The sequence below is a fragment of the Oncorhynchus keta genome, chromosome 28 (genome assembly GCF_023373465.1).
Source record: "Oncorhynchus keta strain PuntledgeMale-10-30-2019 chromosome 28, Oket_V2, whole genome shotgun sequence".
Classification (NCBI taxonomy): Eukaryota; Metazoa; Chordata; class Actinopteri; order Salmoniformes; family Salmonidae; genus Oncorhynchus; species Oncorhynchus keta.
This window is the reverse complement of record NC_068448.1, coordinates 63,451,937-63,469,455: the sequence shown is the minus strand read 5'-3', so window position 1 is coordinate 63,469,455 and position 17,519 is coordinate 63,451,937. Positions and strand designations below refer to the sequence as shown.

General features: G+C 47.5%; 1 protein-coding gene across 1 annotated transcript in view; it reads right to left on the bottom strand.

Moving 5' to 3' along the window:
- The window catches only part of ctnnd2a (catenin (cadherin-associated protein), delta 2a), a 389,747-nt gene that overhangs the window by 152,608 nt on the left and 219,620 nt on the right, over window positions 1–17,519 (bottom strand). Inside the window, exon 12 of the mRNA XM_052483548.1 lies at window positions 15,563–15,884. Within this exon, the coding sequence (XP_052339508.1) occupies window positions 15,563–15,884 (322 nt within the window). The remainder of the gene's footprint in view (window positions 1–15,562; window positions 15,885–17,519) is intronic.

Here is a 17,519-nt window from a genome sequence, read left to right as displayed (position 1 = left end):
AGCTGCCATTTTACAATAATCCCCCTTAATACGATGGCAATGTCACAATAGGATGTGTGAAGTGGCGGTGTGTGTGTGTGTCTGTGTGTTTGTGCGTGTGTGTGTGTATGTGTGACAGTGGCAATGTCAGGAGAGGGTGTGTGAAGTAGCTGACACATACGTATTCATATATTAACCTTGAGTACCCGATACCTCATTGAGCTATAGATTAGGTGTTGTGGGGGGTTTGTGTGCATGTGTGCGTGTGTGCATGAGTGTGTATGTGTGCACGTGTGTGTGTGTGTGTGTGTGCACGTGTGTGTGTGTGTGTGTGTGTGTGTGTGTGTGTGTGTGTGTGTGTGTGTGTGTGTGTGTGTGTGTGTGTGTGTGTGTGTGTGTGTGTGTGTGTGTGTGTGTTTGGGCGGAATCTAGCCTAGCGGTTAGAGCATTGGGCCAGTAACCAATAGGTCACTGGTACAAATACCAGAGCCGAAAAGGTAAGATTTGCTCCAGGGGGTGCCGTACTACTACAGTATGACCATGTTAAACAACACATTTCACTGCACCTGTCCAGTGTTTATGACTATATCTATTAGGTGAGTGTGTGATGGATGTTAATGGAAGAGCTGCCAGAGGCTGTAATTACAGTAAACACCATTGACATGATGCACACACACATACTGACAGCTTCATCTACTGACGCTGCTTCACACAATACAGAGAGAGAGAGAAGGAGTGAGAGAGAAGGAGCGAGAGAGGAGAGAGAGAGAAGGAGCGAGAGAGAAAAGGAGCGAGAGAGAGAGTAGGGGAATAGCGAGAAGAGAGAGCACCTTTCAACAATGAAAGCAACAATTATGTCCTTGTCTTCTGTTCATGTCTGATGTTTTGTCTCTGTCAAATTGTGCCTTCCTCCATTTCCACACTCTCTCTCTCTCCTCTATCTCTCCCCTCTCTCTCTCCTATATCCCTACCCTCTCTCTCTCCTATATCCCCACCCTCTCTCTCTCCTATATCCCTACCCTCTCTCTCTCCTATATCCCTACCCTCTCTCTCTCCCCTCTCTCTCCCCTCTCTCTCCCCTCTCTCCCTCCTATATATCTCCCCTCTCTCCCTCCTATATCCCTACCCTCTCTCTCTCCTCTATCTCTCCCCTCTCTCTCCTATATCCCTACCCTCTCTCTCTCCTATATCTCTACCCTCTCTCTCTCCTATATCCCTACCCTCTCTCTCTCCTATATCCCTACCCTCTCTCTCCTCTATCTCTCCCCTCTCTCTCTCTGTGTTTTCTCTGGTGTAATGTCAGACCGCTAGATGTAGTAAAACTCCTCCCACATTGACCACAGCTATAAGGTTTCTCTCCTCTCTCTCTCTCCTCTATCTCTCCCCTCTCTCCCTCCTATATCCCTACCCTCTCTCTCTCTCTCTCTCCTCTATCTCTCCCCTCTCTCTCTCCTATATCCCTACCCTCTCTCTCTCCTCTATCTCTACCCTCTCTCTCTCCTATATCCCTACCCTCTCTCTCCTCTATCTCTCCCCTCTCTCTCTCCTATATCCCTACCCTCTCTCTCTCCTCTATCTCTCCCCTCTCTCTCTCCTCTATCTCTCCCCTCTATCTCTCCCCTCTATCTCTCCCCTCTCTCTCTCTCTCTCTCCCCCTCTCTCTCTCCTATATCTCTCCCCTCTCTCTCTCCTCTATCTCTCCCCTCTCTCTCTCCTCTATCTCTCCCCTCTCTCTCTCCTCTATCTCTCCTATATCCCTACCCTCTCTCTCCTCTATCTCTCCCCTCTCTCTCTCCTATATCCCTACCCTCTCTCTCTCCTCTATCTCTCCCCTCTCTCTCTCCTATATCCCTACCCTCTCTCTCTCCTCTCTCTCCCCTCTCTCTCTCCTATATCCCTACCCTCTCCCTCTCTCCTCTATCTCTCCCCTCTCTCTCTCCTATATCCCTACCCTCTCTCTCTCCTCTCTCTCTCCTATATCCCTACCCTCTCTCTCTCCTATATCCCTACCCTCTCTCTCTCCTATATCCCTACGCTCTCCCCCTTTTCCACTGATGATTACCAAAACAAAACACTTCACAGTGATCTTGCTGCAGTCAAGGGTTTCACTCATCACTTCTGTTCAGCTCCAGAATGTCACGCCTTGGTCATAGTGTTTTGTGTTTCGTTATATATTTGGTCAGGCCAGGGTGTGACATGGGTTTATATGTTGTGTTTCGTATTGGGGTTTTGTAGGCATTGGGATTGCGGCTGAGTAGGGGTGTAGCTTAGGTTGGCTGCCTGAGGCGGTTCTCAATCAAAGTCAGGTGATTCTCGTTGTCTCTCATTGGGAACCATATTTAGGTAGCCGGGGTTTCACTGTGTATTTCGTGGGTGATTGTTCCTGTCTCTGTGTAGTTTCACCAGATAGGCTGTAATTAAGTTTCACGTTCCGTTTGTTGTTTTTGTATTTATTAAGTTATTTCATGTATCGTCATTTGTTTTATTTAAGACATGAGTAACCACCACGCTGCATTTCGGTCCGAATCTCTTTCGACGAACGAACGCCGTTACACAGAAAGCAACAATGGTGACAAAGTAATGTCAATCAAACTGCTCAACTAATCATCATCATCATCATCTTCAGCATCATCAACAAATTCACAACAATCACCACAAGTATCACTGTCATCACCCATCATCACTTCAAAAAGCCTATTTGCTACGACTACCATAAACTTGAATAGCCTGGGTGTTTATTAGCTTTAATCAATCAACACAACAGCCGCTTATTAGAAACATGCTTCTATTTGAGCCAGGTGTCTATTTACTTAATGCACACAGATTTTACTCAATAAAATGTTGAGAAGACCGCCACACTGTGTACTGTGACCAGTATGACCAGTATAAATATTCTAATAACAAATCCATCGCAGATCAGACTAGGCTGCCCATCGTACACCCCCGATATTCGTGCTTCAGAGATGTGTCCACGGTAACCTCGTAAACAATTCATTTAGACCAGGCATTTATTTGAAATGGCCGTTTATTTGCGCAAGGGCGCTCACACACACACACACACACACACACACACACACACACACACACACACACACACACACACACACACACACACACACACACACACACACACACACACACACACACACAGAGCAACCACTCAGAAAAATGACCACAACGGGCTACTTACTTACAACAGTTAGGAAAGATGGCCAAGTCACAAACACAACACACACACACACTAAACACAACACACACACACTAAACACAACACACACACAAAACACAACACAGAAGCACACAACACACACCCACAAACACACACAAACACACACACACAGCTCCTCCGGGCCAAGGTTCTGGTGATGCATCATTACCCTCCCTCGGAGGTGATTCCATATCCCAGCATGCATTTCTCATGTGGAGAGGAAATTACCCCTGGGCCGCGCTGAGAGCCAAAAGAGTGTGTCCTCTCTCATCTTCTTCATTTCCTCACCCTCTCTCCTCTCCTTCATCTCCTCCCCCTCTGTCCTCTCCTTCATCTCCTCCCCCTCTCTCCTCTCCTTCATATCCTCCCCCTCTCTCCTCTCCTTCACTTCTTCCCCCTCTCTCCTCTCCTTCATCTCCTCCCCCTCTCTTCTCTCCTTCATCTCCTCCCCCTCTCTCCTCTCCTTCATCTCCTCCCTCTCTCTCCTCTCCTTCATCTCCTCGCCCTCTCTCCTCTCCTTCATCTCCTGCCCCTCTCTCCTCTCCTTTATCTCCTGCCCCTCTATCCTCTCCTTCATCTCCTCGCCCTCTCTCCTCTCCTTCATTTCCTCTCCCTCTCTCCTCTCCTTCATCTCCTCACCCTCTCTCCTCTCCTTCATCTCCTCCCCCTCTCTCCTCTCCTTCATCTCCTCCCCCTCTCTCTTCTCCTTCATCTCCTCCCCCTCTCTCCTCTCCTTCATCTCCTCCCCCTCTCTCTTCTCCTTCATCTCCTCCCCCCCTCTTCTCTCCTTCATCACCTCCCCCTCTCTCCTCTCCTTCATCTCCTGCCCCTCTATCCCCTCCTTCATCTCCTCGCCCTCTCTCCTTTCCTTCATTTCCTCCCCCTCTCTCTTCTCCTTCATCTCCTTCCCCTCCTCCAGCTCTCTCCTCCATCTCACTCTTTTTATCCTCCTCTCCTTCTTCCTTCCTCTTCGCTTTGACCTCTATCTGCTCTCTCCTTTTCTTCTTCTTTCTCTCATGTCTCTCTACCTCCCTCTTTCTCCATTCTCTCTCACCATCTCTCTCTTCCCTTTATCTCCCTCTGGTCTCTCCCTTTCTCTGAGGGAAAACAACAGAATAATAACAGAGACAAAAAGCATGGACGGGTTGTATAGTAGCACCAGTGTCTAACTATATGAACGAAGCTCCCGTGTGTCCCTAGTTTCTGCCTTATAATAGCCTCGGGTTTATTTCATATCACATTGTCATATTCACACAACAGTCCCACTTCTCTCTCCACATCCATTCACCTCAACACCACAATACAATAACACATACAGTACAATAAAGAGCAGCTCTGAAGAAAGGGTCATCTTTATAGCTACAGTCCACACAAAAAAACACATACGACACACCCTCAAACATCTGAACTGCAAAATATCAGTATGGTATGAGTGGCTGGATATTGTATCTCATATAGGATGTGAATGTACTCCATAGAAAACGGCACTTATCTCACACGTAGCTCAAAATTGGGCCTCAATTTTCATTTAAAGGAGATCCTCTCACACAGTAATACATAAACCATATGACGCTGTACACGACACGCACACACGGACACACACACACGCACAACCTCCTGTATAATGATGACAGCTCTCCTCCAGGTCTCAGTGTATCATGCGATGTACCATTCCCCAGAGAAATCACCTACTGGTTAGACACACACACACACACACACACACACACACACACACACACACACACACACACACACACACACACACACACACACACACACACACACACACACACACACACACACACACACACACACACACACACACACACACACACACACACACAATAAGTCGCTGAATTGACTTATTCGAAAATGTCAGGCTCACGCTAGCCGATCAGAATGCAGCATCACACGCATAACTACACACACACACACACACACACACACACACACACACACACACACACACACACACACACACACACACACACACACACACACACACACACACACACACACACACACACACACACACACCCCTCTGACCAATGTGAACCACACCTTCTATAAATAGCATGCTCCCTTTTATTAGGCTGTCTCAGTGATGGGACCCATAGTGACAATAAACAGCCAAACAGTATGATACATCATATTAAATCATATCAGCTATGATGGTAGCTTACAACATATGATATGCCGTATCACATCATGTAACACGTACTACATATAGTACATGCATCTTTTCTTGCCACAGAGTAGAATTTGTAGTACATAGACAGACCCTCACCCTCCCTCCTTCTCTCTCCTCCCTCCTCCTCCTCCTCCTTTCACTCCATCCTCCGTTTCATCTTCAGGAACACCTCCACCTTTCCACCTCTCCTCCAGCTCATAGACTGCTCCTCTCTTCCTCTGATGGCAGCTAACCTTGTTAGCACCTCCTAACAGCCGGGATGATGTTATTACAAATGTATCATGTCTGGTGTGATGTGGGTTGCAGGGTGGGTTTGGGTGTGTGTGCATATGCTATAGCAGAATATATCATGTCTGGTGTGATGTGGGTTGCAGGGTGGGTTTGGGTGTGTGTGCATATGCTATAGCAGAATATATCATGTCTGGTGTGATGTGGGTTGCAGGGTGGGTTTGGGTGTGTGTGCATATGCTATAGCAGAATATATCATGTCTGGTGTGATGTGGGTTTGGGTGTGTGTGCATATGCTATAGCAGAATATATCATGTCTGGTGTGATGTGGGTTGCAGGGTGGGTTTGGGTGTGTGTGCATATGCTATAGCAGAATATATCATGTCTGGTGTGATGTGGGTTGCAGGGTGGGTTTGGGTGTGTGTGCATATGCTATAGCAGAATATATCATGTCTGGTGTGATGTGGGTTTGGGTGTGTGTGCATATGCTATAGCAGAATATATCATGTCTGGTGTGATGTGGGTTGCAGGGTGGGTTTGGGTGTGTGTGCATATGCTATAGCAGAATATATCATGTCTGGTGTGATGTGGGTTTGGGTGTGTGTGCATATGCTATAGCAGAATATATCATGTCTGGTGTGATGTGGGTTTGGGTGTGTGTGCATATGCTATAGCAGAATGTGCGGCTGTGTGGCTGCGTATTAAAATATGTGTTTTACAGCTCAAGTTGAAAGATAAAGAATATTTTAGACTTCCCGTAATGTGTGTGTGTGTGTGTGTGTGTACGTACGTGCGTGCGTTCCTTTGTGTGTGTGTAGCCCTCTAGGTGAAGTGTTTAGTAATGTGGGACGACACGGTGGCATCTGACCTTTTAACTAGGACGCTAACAGGCCTATGGGAACACTCACACACTACATCGCTAAGCGCTTCAGCCCCAGAGGGCTGCCTTAGCATATGTGTTACAAAGCCAACCACTTTCACACACTGTCTGGGGTTTAACACAAGCTGCTGGCTAAGATATACACCGCTTGGCCAAAAGTATGTGGACACCCCTTCAAATGAGTTGATTCGTCTATTTCAGCCACACCCGTTGCTGACAGGTGTATAAAATCGAGCACACAGCCATGCAATGTCTGTATACAAACATGACCAGTAGAATGGTCACCGTACTGAAGAGCTCAAGGACTTTTAACATGGCACCATCATAGGATTCCACCTACCAACAAGACAGTTCATGACATTTCTGCCCTTCTAGAGCTTCCCGGATCAACTGGAAATGCTGTTTTTGTGAAGTGGAAACTTCTAGTAGCAACAACGGCTCAGACGTGAAGTGGTAGGCCACTCAAGGTCACAGAATGGGTTGGCCGAGTGCTGAAGTGCGTAGCGCATAAAAGTCACTTGTCCTCAGTTGCACCACTCACAACCAAGTTCCTTACTGCCTCTGGAAGCAACGTTAGCACAATAACTGTTTGTCGGAAGCTTCATGAAATGGGTTTCCATGGCCGAGCAGCTGCACACAAGCCTAAGATCACCATGCGCAATTTCAAGCGTTGGCTGTAGTGGTGTAAAAGGCACCGCCATTGGACTCTTGAGCAGTGGAAACACATGCTCTCATTCACAAAGCGAGGTTCATACAGAATTGGTTTGTTGAGATCGGTGTGGAAGAACTTGACTGGCCTACACAGAAACCTGACCTCAACGCTATTAAACACTTTTGGGATGAATTGGAACGTTGACTGCGAGCCAGGCCTAATAGCCCAACATCAGTGCCCGACCTCACTAATGTTATTGTGGCTGAATGGAAGCTAAGCAATGTTCCAACATCTAGTGGAAAGCCTTCCCAAAAGAGTGGAGGCTGTTATAGCAGCAAAGGGGGATCAACTCCATATTAATGACCATGATTTTGGAATGAGATGTTCGACGAGCAGGTGTCCACATACTTTGGGCCATGTAGTGCACATACGCACATCACATCAATTAGATTATATTAATAAAACATTCATTATATAAGATTATATGCATCGCCATGCATATTTACCCTGGATGGATACAGTGTTAAATTGGAAATGGTCCTGAGTCTCACGTACAGTTGAAGTCGGAAGTTTACATACACCTTAGACAAATACACTCAGTTTTTCACAATTCTTGATATTTAATCCAAGTAAAACATCCCTGTGTTAGGCCAGTTAGGATCACCACTTTATTTTAAGAATGTGAAATGTCAGAATAATAGCAGAAGAGAATGACTTATTTCAGCTTTTATTTCTTTCGGTCAGAAGTTTATATGCACTCAATTAGTATTTGGCAGCATTGCCTTTAAATTGTTTAACTTGAGTCAAACGTTTCAGGTAGCCTTCCACAAGCTTCCCACAATAAGTTGGGTGAATTCTGGCCCATTCCTCCTGACAGAGCTGGTGTAACTGAGTCAGGTTTGTTGGTCTCCTTGCTCGCACATGCTTTTTCAGTTCTGCTCACAAATTATCTATAGGACTGAGGTCAGGGCTTTGTGATGGCCCCTCCAATACCTTGACTTTGTTGTCCTTAAGCCATTTTCCACAACATTGGAAGTATGCTTGGGGTCATTGTCCATTTGGAAGACACATTTGCGACCAAGCTTGAACTTCCTGACTGATGTCTTGAAATGTTGCTTCAATATATCCACATAATTTTCCTCCATCATGAGGATGCCATCTATTTTGTGAAGTACACTAGTCCCTATTGCAGCAAAGCACCCCCACAACATAATGCTGCCACCCCCCGTGCTTGACGGTTGGCATGGTGTTCTTCGACTTGCAAGCATCCCCCTTTTTCCTCCAAACATAACGATGGTCATTATGGCCAAACAGTTCTATTCTTGTTTCATCAGACCAGAGGACATTTCTCTAAAAGTACGGTCCTTGTCCACATGTGCAGTTGCAAACCATAGACTGGCTTATTTATGGCAGTTTTGGATCAGTGGAACATTCACAAGGTCATTTGCTGTTGTTCTGGGATTGATTTGCACTTTTCGCACCAAAGTACGTTCATCTCTAGGAGACAGAACGCGTCTCCTTCCTGAGCGGTATGATGGCTGCATGGTCCCATGGTGTTTATACTTGCGTGCTATTGTTTGTACAGATGAACGTGGTACCCTCAGGCATTTGGAAATTGCTCCCAATGATGAACCAGACTTGTGGAGGTCTACAATTTGTTTTCTGAGGTCTTGGCTGATTTCTTTTGGTTTTCCCATGATGTCAAGCAAAGAGGCACTGAGTTTGAAGCTAGGCCTTGAAATACATCCACAGGTACACCTCAAATTGACTCAATTTATGTCAATTAGCCTATCAGAAGCTTCTAAAGCCATGACATCATTTTCTGGAATTTTCCAAGCTGTTTAAAGGCAGTCAACTTAGTGTATGTAAACTTCTGACCGGATGTTGAGCATTTGTAAATTTGTCAGTTATTCTGCGCTCTGGCACACTCAGATGAGACTGCTCTGAAATCGGAGTAGATAGACAGAGCGAATTTACTGTCTATCTACAGTTGTCGCAGTGACATCATCATGAACATTCTATTGAAATGGTTTCTGTCAAGGATGCCATGGTTGCCCTTAGTTTGAAGATGTAATCCGGAGACAGGTGTTTTCTCCATCTCCTTAGCTATCAAAGATAATTCCACTGATTTCAAAACTCTGTCCTCCATTAAGTGGAGAGCAACACTTATGCAGTTTTACTACGGGACAGCACAATGGCTCTCCTGTGAAGTAGTGACGCATGACATACGCCTAGTTTCCTCAAACGAATCATAGCCTAGTGGTTAGAGCGTTGGACTAGCAACCGGAAGGTTGACAGTTCAAACCCCCGAGCTAACAAGGTACAAATCTGTCGTTCTGCCCCTGAACAGGCAGTTAACCCACTGTTCCCAGGCCGTCATTGAAAATAAGAATATGTTCTTAACTGACTTGCCTGGTTAAATAAAGGTAAAATAAAATATATATATATATATATGTTACTAATTTTCAAACGTGTGATATGTTACGAATTCTAGGTAGGTGGCTAGGTGGCTAAAGTTAGTGTTAGTTAGTGTTCACTAATGTTAGCTGGGCTAGGGGTTAGGGTTAAGTTTAGGAGTTAGGTTAAGGGATTAAGGTTTGGGTTAAGTTTAGGAGTTCGGTTAAAGGATTAAGGTTAGGGCTAGGCGAAGGCTTAGTTAAAAGGGTTAAGTGTAGGGTTAGGTTTAGCTGACATGCTAAGTGGTAAGTCGTTGAAAACTTGCTAATTAGCTAAAATGCTAAAGTTGTCCGTGATGAGACTTGAACTCGCAACCTTTGGGTTGCTAGAAATCTGAAGTATACGCACACCCATCCCCACCAAGTTCCCTCCTTTAGTTTTTATGCAACCATACCAAATGTAACATTTCATCCTAAATGTCTTTCAGGTTTACATACAGAATAATGTGACATGCCAGGTTGCACACATACACACACTATAGTAGCAAGCTGACAGGCAGGCTTCACTGAGGACAATGAATGTGAGTGGTGTGGAAGCAAAGAGCTATTCATATTCCATCATACTGTATTTCTGTGAATAGTGTTCTGTGAATAGCTCTGATCACCTTGGACATTAAAAGCTCTCCCTCTCGCTCTCATTTCTCTCTCTGAATGAAGTCATTCCCTCTCAAGGCTGACACTGAATGCCGCATATGAAGTCAGCTCTCTCTCTCTCATTTCTCTCTCTGAGTGAAGTCATTCCCTCTCAAGGCTGACTCTGAATGCCGCATATGAAGACAGCTCTCTCTCTCTGTCTGTTATTCTGCTCTACCTCTCTTTATCTCCCCTCTAACTGCCAGCTTTAGGTGTGGCTTCCAGGCTTGAGAGGAACATAAGTTTGAAATGTTCGTTTTTTATTAGCTGTTTTCAGTCGCACTGCGTACTTTTCCTGCTCTTTTGACAGATTAAGCGTGACTCTGACAATGATGGATTGTACAAACGTTTTGTAATACTCATTGCATTATTTACGGACTTAAAAAACACCTTCACCTCCACTGGCACTGCATATCTGAAACAAACTTCAGTGATTGGGCACAAGAAACCGGGCGAGAGGAAAAACAGGCGATAAGGGCAGACAGACGATCGATACTGACAATCGAAGGTCGCAGACCTGAAATACATCTCGAGCACAATCGTTCACGTGAATGCAGAGTTCGAGCTGAAATATGTGATTTCGCAAATACATCCAAAAATGCCTCAAAAACGTTGAATGTGCATGTTTGTAATTCAAGATCATTGACAAGCAACATGGATGAATTTGAACTGCTTCTTCAGTCAGTAAACGCAGAAATTGTATGTCTCACTGAAAAATGGACCCAGGAATATATCCCAGATTAATTTATTTTCATACAAGACTATCAACTGTTAAGACGGTCCAGAGGGGGATGAGAGGAGGGGGCGTTGCTATGTATGTGAATTACATTACGCAGGCAAAGTGTGTGGCTTCAGCTCCGTCCTAAATCATTCCCCAGGTCAGTTTCAACTGGTAGTGGGAGGACTCTAACATCCACCATGGACACATGACAAAACACCTCAGCAGAACACTGTGGATTAATCTCATCAACACCGTCGATGTGATCAGGATGTGCTCTCCCCAAATGGGTCTCATCCTGTGTGAAGACTTGAATCACCTGCCCATCAAGATGCTGACAAACTCCCATCCAGACATGAAACAAGACTAAAGAGGAATTACCCTCGATCTGATCAATATCAATAAATCATTCAATTACTTCAACACCCCCAGTGTACTTGCTCCTCTCAGCTCTAGTGATCATAATGTCTGCTGTTCTCCCCAAACGCAACATCAGGGGGAAGAAGTGAGGTGCAGTGGCAGAAATGCCATCTGGTAACCCAGAACAGAAAGGAGGCTTTGCCTTGGTGGATGGACAGTACTGAATAGTCTGCCATATATGAGGTGGCGAGCATTGATGCAAAGGTGTAGCCATTCAACTCCTGCATTCAAACTACACTTGATGTATGCACGCCAATCAGAAATAAGAAAACAACAACTCAGGACAAGCCCTGGATGACTGAAAAAATAAAGGCTACCATCAGGAAAAGACGGAAAACTAAACAGATGGGGGGACGCACACAATGAAATAGAGACAATTCAGAAACACAGTGCAAATTCTTATCAAGAAAGTAAAGAAAAACTACTACAAAACTGAAATCCAGGACCTAAAGAAGAAAACCCCCAATGAATGGTGGGACTTCATTAACAAAGGACTGGGCCGAAAGAAAACACAAGGTTGAGAATACAGGTTGAAGGAGTTGAAGAAGATGATGTGGCTGATGTTTTAAATGCCTTATTTTCTGAGGCATTGACAAACACCACACCTCTTGTCACCTTGCCCCTGCCCATGTCTACTAAGTAGGTTGAGCTGTGTGCAGCATTGGCCAAATAAAGCAAGCACTGACCAGACCCAGCCTATGGAAAATGTATGGGCCGGACGGCATTCCAGCCTGGCTACTAAAAGAGCAGAAGATCTAGCCCCTGTCATCAAACACATAGTTAACACCTCCTATTGGCAGGGGACTGTTCCTGATGCCTGGAAGACTGACAATGTGTGTCCCCATACCTAAAGAGTCAAACCCATGTACTACGAGTGACTGAAGGCCGATCTCTCTAACTCTCTAATCTCTCATGAAAAAACTATTTGCAGTCCTATCTGAGTGTCCAAACCAGTACGCCTACCTCACAAAGTCAAGCACTACTACTGGCTGACAGCTACAGACTCCAAAAAAAAAAACTATTGTGCCAAAGCTTTTGGTTGAGTAGACCACGCAACATCTGTCTGACATTGAACTCTGTCCAAGTTGAATTGCCTGGCTCCTCAGCTCCAACACTGAAAGAAGGCAGGGGTTGATGGCGAATGGCACATTCAGCCCTTGGTCAGAGGTGACCTCTGGTATGCCACAAGGTGGCGTTGTCTCACCATATCAGTTTCTACTTCACATGTCCACCCGAAAAAATGCCTTCAGTGACACTTTGGACACTGGGTACGCTGATGATGTAGGACTGTCGTTGGCCATACCGCTACCAGCATCCAGGAGGACACTTCCATGGGATTGGAGGCAAAGCAGCTACAAGTGTCCAACAACATGGTCCTGAATAGGAAAACGTCTGTGGAAATCCGGATTAGTTTTTCAAGAGACCCTCCACAACCTGCACCAATAATCCTCGGAGGACAGGAAGTACCAGTGGTATCAACGACCAACTATCTTGGTTTTCATCTAGATTCCAACCTCAGTGGTGACACCCATGTGGAGCAGTCAGTGAGGAAGGCCTCAAAACGCCAGAAATGGCCTACCCACTGAAGATCTGGTCGCAGTATACACCCAACTGGACAGGTTGCAGAGGAGGGCCCTGAGGATCATCTCCAGAGGTGGAGCAGTCCAACCACAGTGCACCTGGTGAAGGACATGCACACTTTTGAACACTGCATGACCTGCTCCCTCCAAAAGAGGTGACTGCACCACCAGGCTCCTGAGAAACAGCCACCAACTGTCCTGTATCACTACCCGAATGGGCCCCGAGAAATGCCACTCTACCCACTGCTGTCAGACTGTACAACAACTCTAGCTCTTAAATGTTTTTCCTAAAATGGTATTTTTCACAATCAAATTTTAACATTTCAGTTTACATCATGAAAAAATGTCCTGTAAAGTTTTAAGTGTCCTGTATTCTATTACTGCCATGTATTATGTGTTGTGTGTTGTGTATTTGATGTAGGTGCTTTGGCACTCAACTACTCTTCACCTTACCCCTTCTGACACCCGGGTGGTGACACGCATCTCTGCGTGCCTGGCAGACATATCGGATTGGAACTCGGCCCACCACTTCAAGCTCAACAAGACGGAGCTGCTCTTCCTCCCGGGAAAGGCCTGCTCACTCCAAGACCTCTCCATCATGGTTGATAACGCCACAGCGTCCCCCTCCCAGGGTGCAAAGAACCTTGACATGACCCTGGACAACAACAGCGTGTCGTTCTCTGCAAAGTCACTTTAACGATACCTACATGTACATACTACCTCAATAAGCCTGACTAACCGGTGTCTGTATGTAGCCTTGCTATTGTTATTTTCAAATGTCTTTTTACTGTTGTTTTATTTCTTTACTTATCTACTCACACACACACACACACACACACACACACACACACACACACACACACACACACACACACACACACACACACACACACACACACACACACACACACATACTTTTCTTCGCCCTATTGGTTAGATTCTGTAAGTAAGCATTTCACTGTAAGGTTGTACTGTTGTAAGTACCTGTTGTACTCGGCGTGACAAATAAACTTTCATTTGATTTGAAACTTCAAAGCAGTGACTCGCTCCTGCAGGTTCATGCTCTCCAACATCGGTAGAGTACAACCTTTCCTCACACAGAAAACCTCATCCAGGCACGTGTCATTGCCTGTCTAGACTACCGCAACTCTCTGTTCGCTGGGCTCCCCACTTGTGCCATCAAACTCTCAAACTTATTCAGAATGCAGCAGCCCGCCTGGTGTTCAAACTTCCTAGGTTCCTCCATGTCACCACGCTCCTCCGCACATGCAAGTGGCTTCCAGTCGAAGCTTGCATCATCTTCAAGACCATGGTGCTTGCCTATAGAGCGGCAAGAGGAACTGCCCCTCCCTACCTTCAGGCTCAAACACTACATCCCAACCCGAGCACTCCGTTCCGCCACCTCTGGTCTGTAGGCCCTCCCACCCCTACGGGAGAGCAGCTCCCTTTCAGCCCAGTCAAAGCTCTTCTGTCCTGACACCCCAATGGTAGAACCAGCTTCCCCCTAAAGTCAGGACAGCGGAGTCCCTGCCCATCTCTCGAAACGGTCTGAAACCCTACCTCTTTGAAGAGTATCTTAAATAACTCTCACGGCGTCCCCGACGCCCCTCTTTCATCACCGTCTTCTCTCCTTCCTTTTCCTCTATTCCTCCTTCCATTACTATCCCTCCTCTCTCTCCCTCTCTCTACAGATTGATGGATGCTGCTGAGAGCCCAGTCACAGGCTTATTCTCTCCGTAATGAAGGTATTTGAACATGAACACTGTCTGATATATATATATATATATATACTGGGAGTGGAGCAGGTTAATTGAAAGACATGTGCAGGGCAAAAATGAAACACACCAGGAAGGCTGGGCTACAACACAGCACAGTGGGGAGGAGAGGTGGAGAGAGTGAGACTGAAAAGATATGTCTCTCTGCGGGTACAGTAATGTCTACTTCAGTCTCTCTCTGTCTTTCGTGTGTGTAAGCAGTTTATGTGCGTGTGTTTGTGTGTGTTTGTGTGTGCGTGTGTCAGTGGAGGCTGCTGAGGGGAGAACGGCTCATAATAATGGCCGGAACGGAGCAAATGGAATGACATCAAACCATGTGTTTGATGTATTTGATACCATTCCACCTATTCCGCTCCAGCCATTACCACGAGCACGTCCTCCCCAATTAAGGTGCCACCAACCTTCTGTGGTATAAAGTCTCCTGCTATGTTTTCAAATCAATACCCCCCAAAGAGAGGTCAAGTGTAAACACTAGTACTGTCTGTCACACATGACTGTCAATTCCCTCCAGAGTGAACCTCTCTGCTCTCCTACTAGTCTCTACAGCCCCACCACACAGCTCTGTATGTTGCTGATTGATTGACAGTGATCGATTGACAGTGATCGATTAACATGGGAAATAATATGTGTGGTAATACAGGCCAGTGACCGCCACAGGATAGACCTATGGGGATTTGCAGGTCAGACACTATGATTGAAATGGTGATTGATGTTGTGTGAAGGTGTGTGGGGGATGGTGTGGGAGTGTGTGTAGGAGTATGTGTGTGTGCGTGAATGTGTGTGTGTGCATGAGTGTGTGTGCATATGTGTGTGTGCATGTGTGTGTGCATGCCTGATCCTACCTCGGGTCTTTCTGTATGGAGTCTATAGATGGTGATCTCGCCAGTGTGCCCTCAGGTGGCATGGCTGGTCCAGATTTGCTGTAAGGAGACTCTACAGATGGGCAGTACTGTAGTGTACGGTAGGGATCTGCAGTGTAGGGGTCTGTAGCATAGGCCTCTGCTGTATAGCCTGGGCCCACTGTAGTGTAGTTATTGGCACCCCCACGACCATAACTTCCTCCGGCGCTGTGGCTGCTTCCTCCGGCGCTGTGGCTGCTTCCGCCGGCGCTGTGGCTGCCTGCTCGCTGTAAAGAGGCGGAGTCGACACCGGGGGAGGATGGGGCTACATGGGGGAAATAGGGATACAAGACATAGTTCATCACCTGGTCACTGACCAGCTGCATCTGGTCTATAGGGGGAGGAGAGGAGAGGAGAGAGGGGAGGTTTGGGGAGGAGAGGAGAGAGGGAAGGAGAGGGGAGGAGAGGAGAGAGGGGAGGAGAGGGGAGGAGAGGAGAGGAGAGAGGGGAGGTTTGGGGAGGAGAGGAGAGAGGGGAGGAGAGGGGAGGAGAGGAGCGGAGGGGAGAATAGGAGAGGAGAGGAGGGAGGGGAGGTTTGGGGGAGGAGAGGAGAGAGGGGAGGAGAAGGGAGGGGAGGAAAAGGGAGGAGAGGAGCAGATGGGAGAATAGGGGAGGAGAGGAGAGGAGAGGAGAGGAGAGGAGAGGAGAGGAGAGAGGGAGAGGAGAGGGGGGGAGAGGAGAGGAGAGGAGATGAGAAGAGAGATGAGAGGAGTGGAGGGAGGTTAGGGGAGGAGAGGAGAGGAGATGAGAAGAGAGGAGAGGAGTGGAGGGGAGGTTAGGGGAGGAGAGGAGAGGAGATGAGAAGAGAGGAGAGGAGTGGAGGGGAGGTTAGGGGAGGAGAGGAGAGGAGAGGAGAGGAGAGGAGAGGAGAGGGAGAGGAGCAGAGAGATGAGAAGAGAGGAGAGGAGTGGAGGGGAGGTTAGAGGAGGAGAGAATCGGGGTGGAGATTAGGGGAGAAGAGGGGAGGGGAGGAGAGGAGCAGAGGTGAGGAGCAGAGGTGAGGGGAGGAGCAGAGGTTAGGGGAGGAGCGGTGGGGAGGAGCAGAGGTTAGGGGAGGAGCGGTGGGGAGGGGAGGAGCAGAGGTTAGGGGAGGAGCGGCGGGGAGGGGAGGAGCAGAGGTTAGGGGAGGAGCGGTGGGGAGGGGAGGAGCATAGGTTAGGGGAGGAGCGGTGGGGAGGGGGGGAGCATAGGTTAGGGGAGGAGCGGTGGGGAGGGGAGGAGCAGAGGTTAGGGGAGGGGCGGTGGGGAGGGGAGGAGCAGAGGTTAGGGGAGGAGCGGTGGGGAGGAGCAGAGGTTAGGGGAGGAGCGGTGGGGAGGAGCAGAGGTTAGGGGAGGAGCGGTGGGGAGGGGAGGAGCAGAGGTTAGGGGAGGAGCGGTGGGGAGGGGAGGAGCAGAGGTTAGGGGAGGAGCGGGGGGGAGGGGGGGAGCAGAGGGGAGGGGAAGGGAAGGGAGGAGTGGAGCGGAGATTAGGGGAGGAGAGGAGGATCGGAGAGGAGAGGAGCAGAGGTTAGGGGAGGAGCGGTGGGGAGGGGGGGAGCAGAGGGGAGGGGAAGGGAAGGGAGGAGTGGAGCGGAGATTAGGGGAGGAGAGGAGGATCGGAGAGGAGAGGAGCAGAGGTTAGGGGAGGAGAGGAGAGGGGGAGGGGAGCAGAGGTTAAGGGAGGAGAGAAGACTGAAAGGTCGCTGGTCTGCATCCCCGAGCCGACTAAGTGAAAAATATGTCGATGTGCCCTTGAGCAAGGCACTTAACCCTAATTGCCCCTGTAAGTCGCTCTGGATAAGAACGTCTGCTAAACGACCAAAATGTAAATAACTTAGAAAACAAATCATTCTCATAAACTGAAGGTGAACATGTCTCATAGGATGTGTATCTAATTCTTCCACCAACTCTACTTCAGAGG